General features: G+C 37.8%; 1 protein-coding gene across 6 annotated transcripts in view; it reads left to right on the top strand.

Annotated features, from left to right (window-relative positions):
* Positions 1-12380, top strand: part of LOC111608665 (CREB3 regulatory factor-like) — a 37174-nt gene that overhangs the window by 12887 nt on the left and 11907 nt on the right. For 5 of the 6 annotated variants that reach the window (XM_023334248.1, XM_023334245.1, XM_023334246.1 and 2 more), the window contains 5 exons: positions 764-822; positions 906-1022; positions 2143-2938; positions 7638-7811; positions 9854-10043. In XM_023334248.1, coding sequence (XP_023190016.1) covers positions 814-822; positions 906-1022; positions 2143-2938; positions 7638-7811; positions 9854-10043 — 1286 coding nt within the window. In that variant the 5' untranslated portion in view covers positions 764-813. The remainder of the gene's footprint in view (positions 1-763; positions 823-905; positions 1023-2142; positions 2939-7637; positions 7812-9853; positions 10044-12380) is intronic. The other variant, XM_023334250.1, reaches the window with a different exon arrangement.

Below are 12380 nucleotides of genomic sequence, written 5' to 3'. Positions count from 1 at the left end.
AGAGTTGGTTATGCTAAATGAAAAATACATACTTTATAGTACAAACCACAGGGTGAAAATAGCGATATAAATGATTTTATCATTGTTATTTTTCCATGATGACCGCCTCAGCTACCTCCTCTGACCGCAAATCACTGATATATCTCTTATAAAGAAGATGAAAACAAGAAATAAACACATCAAATAGATTAAAATTAGACAGGGTTTAGATTACCTCTAAAAAGTTTTAGAAATAAGAATAAGTAGATAAATAAATAAAAATTACACATTCTAAGAGGAGGCAACAGCAAACAAAAATGTTTTTAACCTTTTTAACTAGGTGAGGGCAGCTTTTTCTTGCATAATGTGAAATTATTATTTGGTTTAAATTGCAGCATTAAGCTAAAACTCACCAGTCAAGATTAATTAACTTAAAAAACAATGTTTAGATAACTTGTCTCTTGTTGTTAAATCAACTTCATGAACTTTAATTTCTGAGTTGAAACCAAAACTATTTTCTTGTTGAGTTAAACTGCATTTTCAAGGCAGCAGGTGGACTTTCATTTTCTAGTTAAACCACCTTCACATGTTTTACAGTGTACAAGCCACTTCATCTTGCAGAACATCTGTTAGTTTTGTTATTTGAAGTGTATTAAGATGTTTATTCTAAAAAAAACCCCACATTGTCAGGTTTTGTGTTTTTGCAGCGTGGAAACACACAGAAGAGCTGTTAGCGATTCAAGTTCGTCTTTGAAATAAAAACTGAGTTTTGTTTTTGCTGCAGAAGTTGCCTGATCTGACGTGTCCACATCCTGACACCTTCCTGCCTCGGGCATGCCTCAGGTAAAGCCTCTCCGTCCCTCACGGTTTCGCTGCGCTTGGCCTACATGTGAGTTTCTCACCTTCTTGCGCTTCTCCGCTTGCAGCCGGGTATGAATGGGATGGAGCCTGCATTTGGCGAGGCCTACGGGGGCCACAGGGGCCTGCTGAGCACCTGCCCGCTGGCCATGTCGCCACAAGGGGGCAGGACTGAGTATGATCAGGTAGGAGACCAGGATGGGGAATGGGAATTGATGGGAATTTAGCGATACTGATTCCATCATTGATATCACTTATCGATTCTCTTTGAGTTGTGAAATAAACTATTTAGTTTAGAATTTGTACCATAATTCAAACTAAATCTGGCTTAAAAAATAAGAATCCCACTATCAAATTAACATTTTAACATGAAGTTAAGTTTTATCCATTGAAAGCCCATTTAAAACCTCCTGGTTTTTCCACCAAATATTGATTTCTGAACTCTTCCTGAGTTAAAACATTAGTATTGTTGCTTCTAAATGAATATAAACTTGTTTTCTTTGGATTATTTGAGGTCTGAAAGCGATGCATCTTTTTTGTTATTTTGACCATTTCTCATTTTCTGCAAATAGATACTAAATTTTTGCTTGGAATTTTAGAGACATGTTGTCAGTCGTTCATAGAATAAAAGAACAAAGTTAATTTTACTCAAATATAAACCTATAAAAAGTAAAATCAGAGAAACAGATCATTTTTGGTGATCTCTTAATGTTTTCCAGAGCTGTATGTTTGCTGCTTTCAAGAAATTTAATTTCAAGTAACGTTTTCTTAATTTAAAAATATCTTTCTTAAAATAAGTTCATATATCTTATTTGTCTAAGTAAAATAGTGTATTTTCAGTTGTTATAAGTGAAAATACTTATTTACTGCTTACACTCTTAAGCAAGAAATAGGAGCTTGTTTAAAGTCAATAATTTCTTAATATTGATAAAAAGTGCCAGATACACTGGCAGATTATTTTACTGTCAACAAGATATTTTTTCCATTTTATACATGAAATAATTTGCAGTGAAACTAGAACTTTTTCATCAATGTCAAGGAATTATTGACTTAAAATAAGCTCTTGTATTTAGCTGAAAGGTTACTTATAAGTTAGTTTTGTCTTACTCCAAATGTTCTAAGATATTTGCACTAGAAACTAGAGAAAAATACTTGGTGACATTTTGAGTTTTTGCAGTGTGAACTTTTGACCGGGCAACTTTTACTTGTGGTAGAGCAACAATTGACCTTGAGTATCAATACTTTTACTAAAGTACTGGAGTACTTTGTCCGTCTAAATAAATGTCTCCTGCTTGCCCGCTGTAGAGCGTGCTCCTGATGCTGGGCTCCCCAGCGTCGCCAAGGAAACGGCCCTTCGAGTTGCTGAGCGACCTGGTGGATGACGGCGGTTTTGGCGAGGACCAGCATCCGGAGCGCTGGGACGTGTCCGCGCTGGACGAGATGGCCCGCTACACCAAGCTGGGCCTCGGAGTTGGCGGGGAGCTGCTGGCGTGCTCCGAGGACGCCATCTTGATGGGCCGCTGGGGGAGGAGTCGGGAGGAGGAGGAGGAGGAGGAGTGGAAGAAGAGGAGGGATGGCTGCGCGGCCCCTCCCATAACCCAGGAAGTCCAGGTCACGGTGACGGGGATGAAGTCGCCGCGTGGTTCCATTACGGTGGCAACACAGAGGGAGCTGTGCGCCGCCGGAATGGGGATGGGAGACGAACGCGACCAAGAGGTGTCGAGGGAGTGTACGGTGGAGGTATATCAGGTGGCACCTGAGGAAGAGGAGGGGCAAGAACAGGAAGCGGCGGCAGCCGGATCAGGGCTGGCGCTGGAGCACTGCAGCGAGGAACACAACTACTCTCTGAGCCAGGGAGGGGAGAAGGCGGCCAGGCCGGCGCTCAGCGCTCCGCCGGAGGAGGCGAAGGAGGCTGAGGTTCAGCAGGAGGTGCAGGGCAGCGAGGACAGCCAGGCGAACACAGAGCTGGAGGATGAGGAGGAGGATGATGAGGAGGAGGAGGAAGAAGAGGAGGAGGAAGAAGAGGAGGAGGAGGAGGAGGAAGGGGCGGAGGAAACGGCGGTAGAGGCTGAACTTTCGAGCTCCTCAGAAACTGAGTGTGGTGAGTTTTGGCTTTACGGTCTGCGTGGCAAAGTCAAGTTTATTTATTTGTGCAGCCCAGTTCAGTCAAAGTGTTTATAATAAATATAAATGATGAAACAAGCAATTATAAAACAAGCAATAAAAACTGTGAGTTTTCAAATCAAATAATCTTACAAAGTATATTAATATTTAGTGTCTAATGCTAAAATCTTACTACACTTGAAATAAGAGCTTATTTTAGTCAGTCATTTCTGAATATTGATAAGAAGTACTAGTTCTGCTGGAAGATTGTTTCACTTACAGGAAAAATGTCATGTTATAAGAAAAATAATCTGCCAGCAAAACTAGTACTTTTTACCAATTATAAGGAATTAATTACTTAAAGCAAGCTCCCATTTCTTACTAAAAAGTTACTTGTAAGTTAGTTTTGACTATTTTCAAGTTTTTGCAGTGACGTTGTTGCTCATCTTTGTCCCACTGCAATCCTACAAAAGTGCAAATCTTTGCACCAGAATAATGTGAGATCGTGGTTGGACCAGAGGTCTCATTATCGAGAATAAACCTGAAAAAGGCCTGGCAATATAGACATGTAATCCAAAGCAATGACATCAGTAAGATTTTGTGTATTTGCAGAGTAGACTTTGTTTTCCAGAATGTGAACCAGTTTCAAACTGTGATATCTACTTCTGCAATTGGCGGGACTGAGACACACAGTAATCTTTGTGACTTGCTAACTGTTCTGGTGCCAATAAACCAGAACCCGAACGTGCAACAAGAGCAGACCTGCACAATGTTCCACATCTGAAAAGCAGCATCAACATGATAAGGAGGGAGATCTTACAACCAAACAGTATTTACAGCAGCTCTGTTTCACCGGAAATAAATGCATGTTCCAATATTTTCAGAAAAAAATCTAAACTTCTTGTATTTAGCAAATATAAATAATTATAGTAATCTTAACTGGTCTGAAACAGGAAATATTTAATCTGGTTTAATGTGAAAAAAGTGATTTAATAAAGTCATGTATTTTTTTTATATAGTGCATAAATGTCTTGTTTCATCTGGTGTCCATACCAGATGATAAATTAAGAAATAAATTATATAATAATAAATAAATTACCAGGGAGCATCTCTGGGTTGGTTCATTTTACATATCAGGAGATTTACTGTATCTACAGTACAGACCAAAAGTTTGGACACACCTTTTAATTCAATGAGTTTCCTTTATTTTTATGACTATTGACATTGTAGATTCACACTGAAGGCATCAAAACTATGAATAACACATGTGGAAATATGCACTAAACAAAAAAGTGTAAAACAACTGAAAATACCCCTTATATTCTAGTTTCTTCAAAGTAGCAACCTTTTGCTGTGATTACTGCTTTGCACACACTCTGCATTTTCTTGATGAGCTTCAAGAGGTCGTCACCTGAAATGGTTTTCACTTCATAGGTGTGCCCTGTCAGGTTAATAAGTGGGATTTCTTGCCTTATAAATAGTCATGAAAATAAAGAAAACCCATTGAATTAGAAGGTGTGTCCAAACTTTTGGTCTGTACTGTATACCTGTGTGAAATTTAACCTACAAACATCAGGTAGTTAACTTGCTAACGAAGAGCATGCATTCATTAGGATTCATTAGTTGACCTGAAGTGTTTTTTGAAGAAATGTTTTGCTTAGCAGCTAGCGGTGGGTGAAATGGGTTTAAAGTTTTATCATATTTTGTACAAATATTATGATATCCATGTGATTTGTATCACTAACCTGCAAACAGTAAGTGTTTTTAATTATATTTGACATTTAAAATGTTTTTTTATTGATTTATTGAATAAACATGTAATATGCAGAGTTTCCCACAGAAAACTACTGTAGCTAAGCCCGATGGTTTATGCTACCGGTAGTTTATATTAGCTTCTGGCAGCTAGCAGCTTCCGGAGACAGACCACTGCTGCAGATTTTAAATTTAAACTAAACAAATTAAATATAACATATATTTCTGATATGCTATATTACATATTTATGTTATATGTATCTGTAATACACAGGGTTCCCCACAGAAAACTAGCTAAGCCTGGTGGTAGGGCTTAGCTAGTTTATGCTAGCTTATATTAGCTGCTTGGCTGCTATCAGCTGCTGGAGATAGACCACTGCTGCAGATTTTAAATTTATAATGAAGAGATTATATATAACAAATCTATTTCATATGTTATATTACACATATATATGTTTAGATCTTCAGAGTAGATTTTGTTTTATTTTTTCAGTCTCCTTCCGATTACCATCCCTCCTCCTCCCATAAATAAACAACTCTTAGGCCTCCTACTGAAAGGTAACAAAGGGATGTATCTTGATCCCAAACCACAGCTGGAGTCAAATTTCTCCATTTTTCTTCTCCGCAGAGTTGGTGTCTATTTATCCAGATAATCTTGTCTGTAATGGGTGGTTGAGTTTGTGAATTTAGGAGGTTGAGGGAAGAGTGGAAGGGCAGAATATGTCTGTGTGGGATGGAAAGATTGAGCTGAGGGGAGAATGTGAACATGTAGACAATGGTGTTATCTGCAGACTGGACCAGATGACATTATGTTACATAAGCTGTGTGTGTGTGCGGGCATGCCTGCGTGTGTGTGTGTGTGTGTTTATCTGGAAGCACTTGGCTAATGGAAAAACGCTCAGACTTCGTGTTTTGTTTGTGCAAATCAGATTTGCTCTCACTAGAACATCTTCATCAAAGCAGGATTTTATTGGGGTGTGGAGAAGCATCTCCTTTTGTTGTCCCGGTGGCGGATTTATTTTATTTATGAAGCTATTATTTGTGGCTTTGGATGCCTGAGGCTAATCTACAGTGACGTCTGTCCATGAAACAGTATATGTGCTTTCTGCTGGTGCTAGCTTTTCATTTGGACATGAAGCCTGTGTTGGTGGATTAAGGCTCCCAGCATGATTTCATACAGGCAGGAATATAAACTTAAAAACCTGTCAGTTATGATTAGGGCTCAGATTTTTTAGGTTGTTCTTCTAATAATTGTCTTATATATGGCTGTCAATGTTTTCCACTTCTATAGAGAGAGTGACATTTACTATTAATAGAAAAGCTCGGGGGTCGGATTCAGCATCGGGACGGTTTCATCACTGTTTCTCTGATCACTCAAAAAAAGGAACCACTGACTTAAGATATTTTGTTTCTTTTCAACAGGTTTCACAAAATCAGAATGGTACAATTCCAGTTGAAAGCAAAACACACTGTAAAACATTTGCAGGTGGTTTAACTTGGAAATGAAAGTGCTGCCTTGAAAATGCAACAAAATAGTTTTGGTTTTAACTCAGAAATTAAAGTTCATGAAGTCAATTTAACAACAAGAGACAAGTTGTTTAAACGTTGGTTTTTAAGTTCATTAATCTTGACTGGTGAGTTTTAACTTAATGCTGCAATTTAAACCAAATAATTATTTCACAATATGCAAGAAAAAAACGGCCCTCACCGAGTTAAAGAGCTACATTTCTCTGTTATTTTACTTTGATATCAAGTTAAAATAAATACTTATTTTACTTTAGAATAATTGAAATTCTGATGATCCTTGACAGGCTTAGATATTTTGCATGCTCTTGTTATTATTTGTTCTCTTTTTTTTAAATTTGGGTTAATAATTCAACTTGAGGTTAAAGCCTCAAGTGAGGGGCCACTTATCTGATGCAAACATCTAGCAACACTTAAGTTATGGATCGATAGAGAGTGTGTAATATTATAACACTGTGCACACATGCTACAGAAATTACTGAAGTACATTCCAGTGGTAGCTATAATTTATTGGTAGTCATCAGAGGTCAGTCGTACTCAAAAACTGTACTGGAGTAAGAGTAGCACTAATTCAACATATTTTTACTCAAGTAAAAGTATAGAGTAGCTGTCCAAGAAATTACTCAAGTAAGAATAAAAACGTATTTGGCAAAAAAGTTTACTCAAGTACTGAGTAACTCATCAAATTATGAATATAATATTTATAAATTACATCACCAGACAGACCAAAATATAAAGTTTAGTGGAAATTTTGGTATTTTAAGAACAGAAATGATAATAATTCCTATAAGTAGCAAAAATAACAAAATCAGGCAAAATATTTTTCCAAATCAGTTTCTTTCAATAAAAAACTTGAAACTGTAAAGAAACAAACAAAAAAAACTGCAGCTGTGTCTCTGTGTCTGGTGAGTTTTTGGTTAAAACATTTTTTGATTTTCATTCAGTGGGTAGAAAATCCAGAAATTTTACTCAAGTAAGAGTAGAAATGCTTCATAATAAAATTACTCAAGTAAAAGTTAAAAGTACAGCATAGTAAAAATACTCCTACACATAAAATGTTCTCAAGTAAATGTAATTGAGTAAATGTATCTAGGTACTTCCCTAATTCTGCTGGTCATTACTACATTTCTTACAATTAACCATTAGATTGTGGAAAATGGATTTAATGTATCATTGGCTGCATAAGTTAGTATGACATGTTGAGAACTGATGACTTTCCTTTTTCTACACATTTCTCATATAAGTAAACCTTAAGTTGTTCCCCTCAGTAACAACTTACACACTGAAGAATGTGGTTAGTTCTACAAGGTTGCACTTAGGAATAGATAGAATCTTTGAATTCAAGAAGAGGTCAGAGTAAATTGGGAAAAAACGAAAGTCTCTGTTCTAATTCTGCCTCCTGTTTTTGTGTGTTTTTCCAGAGGTGGAGCCCAAGCCAGCGAGGCAACCAGGCGAGCGCCCGGCTAAGCGTCGCTGTTTCTGGGAGTACAGACGCTCCCGGGAGTCGGCCACGAAGAAGAAGCTGGGCAGCAACGTCCACTGGTCTCTGTCCTGGAGCTCCAGCACGCTACCCAGCACGCTGTACCGCCGCGAGGGTGAGCAACATTTAGGAGAAGGGGAAAAAAGGATACAACAGTGGCGACCCCAAGAGGAGGCCATGGGGGGCCCAAGGCCCCCTCGTGAAAAATGTTGACCAGCCACTGGGATTCATTCATTCATCGTCCTAAAGCAATGACCTAAGTCACTTTTTGACAAGAGTTTTTTTTTGTTTGTTTTTGCCTATATTATCTTTAGGACAAAGAAAATAAAGAGGGTGATTTTTTCCCCCCTGCTAAATTCACTTTTGGGAAAAAATATAAAACATTACTTAGTAACTCCGGCCATTATTTTTGGTATTTTGGGAAAGTGACTATTTTTAGGGCATAGAAAGGAATACAGGGTCATTGTCTTCAATCAAAACAAAAATGTGAAACTCAATAAATAAATAAATTGATCAAATTAAGTATTATATATTTGTATATTTACAATTATGTATAGAATTATATATAATTATATATAAATATAATTTTATAAATAAAAATACAAATAATAAATAAATAAAAATATAATTTTGGGGGGGGTTTATGTCTCTTTTCATAGAGGTAACCAGACCAGGTCACCTCTAAATATTTTCTGTGAGCACCACTGGGATTTTGTGTGTCAAACTGGGAGCCAGTTATGAATTGTGATGAAATAACTGGTTAATCAGCTGGTAATTGCAGATGTAATTACAGAGGTGAAACCAGAACTGTGAGTTTAAGCTTCACTAAAAGAGAGCAGCAGGAGTCTTTACACTGACAGCTGTAATCACCCCAGTTCCTCCTTCTCACATTCAGCCTGTGTCCTACATGCAACTTTTATGTCAAGCTTTGAATATTTTAGTACTCACTGATAAGTGAGTCTTACATCAGACCCAACTGTTGCAGAGCATTAGCTTAGCAGTCCGTGATCTCAAGCACAATACAGGCCATTAATCTAATTTAGCTCACTGAAGTCACAGCCTGCTAATGGCTGAAGTTCAGGGATGTTTTTACAGCTACCATCAGGGCCGGATTTAGAAGAATAAGGGCTCCTGGGCTGGAGCCAGTTTTGGTGCCCAATCTCAGAACAAAAGATAAAAAATATCTTTTACTCAGGCAAATTACAGAACATTAACAGGTAAGCCTACATATTTGCAGATATGATTTTATGGATAGTTGGTTTAAAATGTCTGGAAAATGGCACCATGTTGATCACAAAAAATGATAATATTCAAATATTTGAGTGTAGTTTAAATTAATAAAAATCCAAAAATATTTTTTTTAAAACACCACACTTCAAAGGACCTCATTACTTTACTATGAAGAGTAATGTTTTGTAAAATTCACATTTTTATTCTTCCATTTGGATCTCTACTGCTTCTAAAAACTGCCCAACCACTTAAAAAAAAACAGCCAGTTTTTGGCAATACGTTAATATTTTTGGTGTTGGGGAAAATGAACAGTTTCAAAAACTTCCCGATTGTTGAGTCATAATCGACAAGCACTTTGCCGTCACCTAGCAACCTCAGTGGAGCTCCATTACATTTGGTCAGCTGGTTTTACCACTGTATGTGGAGTACAATGGCTGCTGGAAAAGACAAGTGTTTTGTTGTTGACTTACCATTTAGAAACCACTTGCTGCATTTTTGTTGATTGTGCAGGAGGCTCCACTTCTGCTTTTCAAAGATGTATGGTTTGCAGCCATTGTCATGTGTGAATGTAAACGTTGAGTAGTGTTGCGTGGCAAGCAGCAGCTTATTTGCATTTAAAGTGATAAGACACCCCAGAACACCTCAGAATAGACAGAATGGAGAGTAAAACCTCATTATCTAAGAATTATTTTGGGCAAAAAATGTAATGAACATGTTTTGTAAAGCCCATAGACCTATACTAACTTGTTCAAGGAAGCCAAAAAGTTTCTTTGCAAACTGCTAAGAGAAATTACCTAATGTTATTCTATATTAACCTAACCCTTTGAAACATCAGAGGATGTGTATTGTATTATCATTTCATCAGGAAGAAAGATTTTGATGCTTTAACAATCAGGCCATGAGTTGATTCCAATGTTCCTTGTTCAGGCAAGAAAGGGCGCCGCAAAGCGCGAAAAACAGACGCCAGCGACCTGACGCCCAACCCTCAGAAGCTGCACAACATCGGAGAGCAGCTGCAGAAGCTCAACGCTGCCATTAAGGGCATGGGCCCGGTCAACGACCTGCCCGCCGTGGCCCGAGCGCGATCCCGCAAGGAGAAGAACAAGCTGGCGTCCAGGTAAGACGATCCTCAGTGTAACGTCGTCTGTGGAGAGTTACTTCTGACGTTTTTGTTTATTTCTCTAAAGCACAGGTGTGAAACTCCAGTCCTCGAGGGCCGCTGTCCTGCAACTTTTAGATGTGCCTCTGCTGCACCACCTGAATATAATAATTAGGTCATTAAGGCTCTGGAGAACTGATCTACACAAGGAGGAGGAAATTAAGCCATTTCATTCCAGTGTTTTGTACCTGTGACACATCTAAAAACTGCAGGACAGCGGCCCTCGAGGACTGGAGTTTGACACCCCTGCTAAAGCATGAGTGAGAGTTTTGAGTTCCCAGTGGGTGGAGCAGACACCAGACAGAGACACAAACCTGCAGTTTTTATTAAAGTTTAATAAGTTTTTTATTGAAAGAAAATGATTTGGAAAAAAACTTATTTTGCCTGATTTTGTTGTTTTTTTTTATATGAATTATTGTTATTTTTGCCCTTAAATACCACAATTTTCACTAAACTTTATATTTTGATTTGTCTGATTCTGTAATTTTTAAATATTAAATGGTTGATAATTTGATCAGTAGGTGAGTCGACTTTTTACCAAATGCTTTTGTACTCTTACTTGAGTGATTTCTTGGAAGGCTACTTTTTACTTTTACCATTGTAAAAATATACTGAAGTAGTATTACTCTTACTTGAGTACAAATTTTGGATAATCTGAAAAATTGTACCAAGTAAGAGTAGCACTGCTTCAACATATATTTACTGAAGTAAAGTAAAAAGTTGCTGTCAAAGAAATTACTCAAGTAAGAGTCAAAAAGTATTTGGTAAAAAGTCGACTCACCTACTGAGTAACTTTTACTGTGGATAAAAGTGTGCAAACTCTTTATTTAGGCTTGTTAAGGCAGTTTTTCTTCTGTTCACAATGACTCAAAATGTAGTTTTTCCAACAGAAATGGAAAAGATGTCAGTCATATTTCTTCTGAAGCCTAAATATGTTGAGATTTAAGCAAGCCAGATGTTGATATCATCATGAAAAATGTCAGGGGAAGAAGAAACGATGGAGAGATGAAGCATGAAAGGAAATAAACTAAGCCCAGAGTTACAGACAAGAAGAGACAGCCGGGTCATGGGAAGTTCATTTCTGCAGTAAGGGAGGGGCAAAATTCAGAATCTGGGACGGTAATAATGAAGAGGATTTTAGGCTTATCTTACACAAACACAAACACCCTGTCTTAAGACGGAAAGTGTTTTTGTTTCTCTTTTCCTTTAATATGTCAGAGGGCCTATGTTTTATGTGAACATGTAGATATTTCATTTGGGAAGAATCTTGTCTTTTTGTGAATTCATATTGTGGCTGACTGATCTGAGGTCAAGGGTCACAGCAACATAATCCTGACCGCTTGCAGTCCTTCCCTCTGGTGCTCTTTCCCAGTTACTTCAAAGCAAAAAATGCTTGATGCATTCACTTAGTCCTCAGGAAAATATTAACTATAACTCTTAGTATGCTCACTCCTTTTAGTGGCCAAATTGATATTGTCATTGCTTAAAACAGGGGTTCTCAAAGTTGGGGTAGGGGCCTCCCTTAGGGTCGTGAGTGTTCAAGTTTGGGGTCCTCTTCAGAAATAAACCAAAATACCAAAAATGACAAGAACAAAGCAAATTCATTTGAGTAAAGTTGTAAAATGTGAAAAGCAGAACTTGAAAATAACACGAAGAGCAACATATTGGCTGTTAATGCTGATTGTGTTGTGATTGCTCCACTTTTTAACTCACTAAATGCTCATATTCTCAACCAAGTGTCAGAGTCATGATCATTTCACATTTTTTATTTTGTCGCCTCATCTAAGACCCGCCTCCTGGCTCTGATTGGTTGTTTCTAATTGGCACTGGAAGAAGGCAGAGGATCTCAATCTTTCCACAGATCATCTGTATCGTACCGTACCATCACGACAGAGAGACAGTTTTAGCAAATATGTAAATAAAACATAATATTTTTTTTCATTTAATTACTATTGTTCATACAGGAAGCTCATATAAACTTCCTCTCTGTAAATACAGAAGTATAAATATTAAAGCTCCAGGAATCCTGAGCTATCAGCAGCTCTGATCTGCAGGTTGATTTAACTGAGTCATAGCTGCAAGACGGGAGGAAACGCTCAGCTTTCTGAGGAGAATCATCCCCATGAGGCTGTTCAATCTGCTTTGTGAACTGTTTGTTTTAGTCTCATCTTCAAACGCTCTGATATCCCCTCCTGAGGACGGCGAGTCAGAAGAACAATGCAGGGTTAAGGAACTCCTCATTGTTTAGTTTGCTTCTTCTGCTAAATCCCACCAGTTGCTCGGTAATGGGATCAT

Source organism: Xiphophorus maculatus, chromosome 5, assembly GCF_002775205.1.
Source record: "Xiphophorus maculatus strain JP 163 A chromosome 5, X_maculatus-5.0-male, whole genome shotgun sequence".
Classification (NCBI taxonomy): Eukaryota; Metazoa; Chordata; class Actinopteri; order Cyprinodontiformes; family Poeciliidae; genus Xiphophorus; species Xiphophorus maculatus.
The sequence above is the reverse complement of the archived record's forward strand: the minus strand, read 5'-3'. Positions and strand labels throughout refer to the sequence as shown.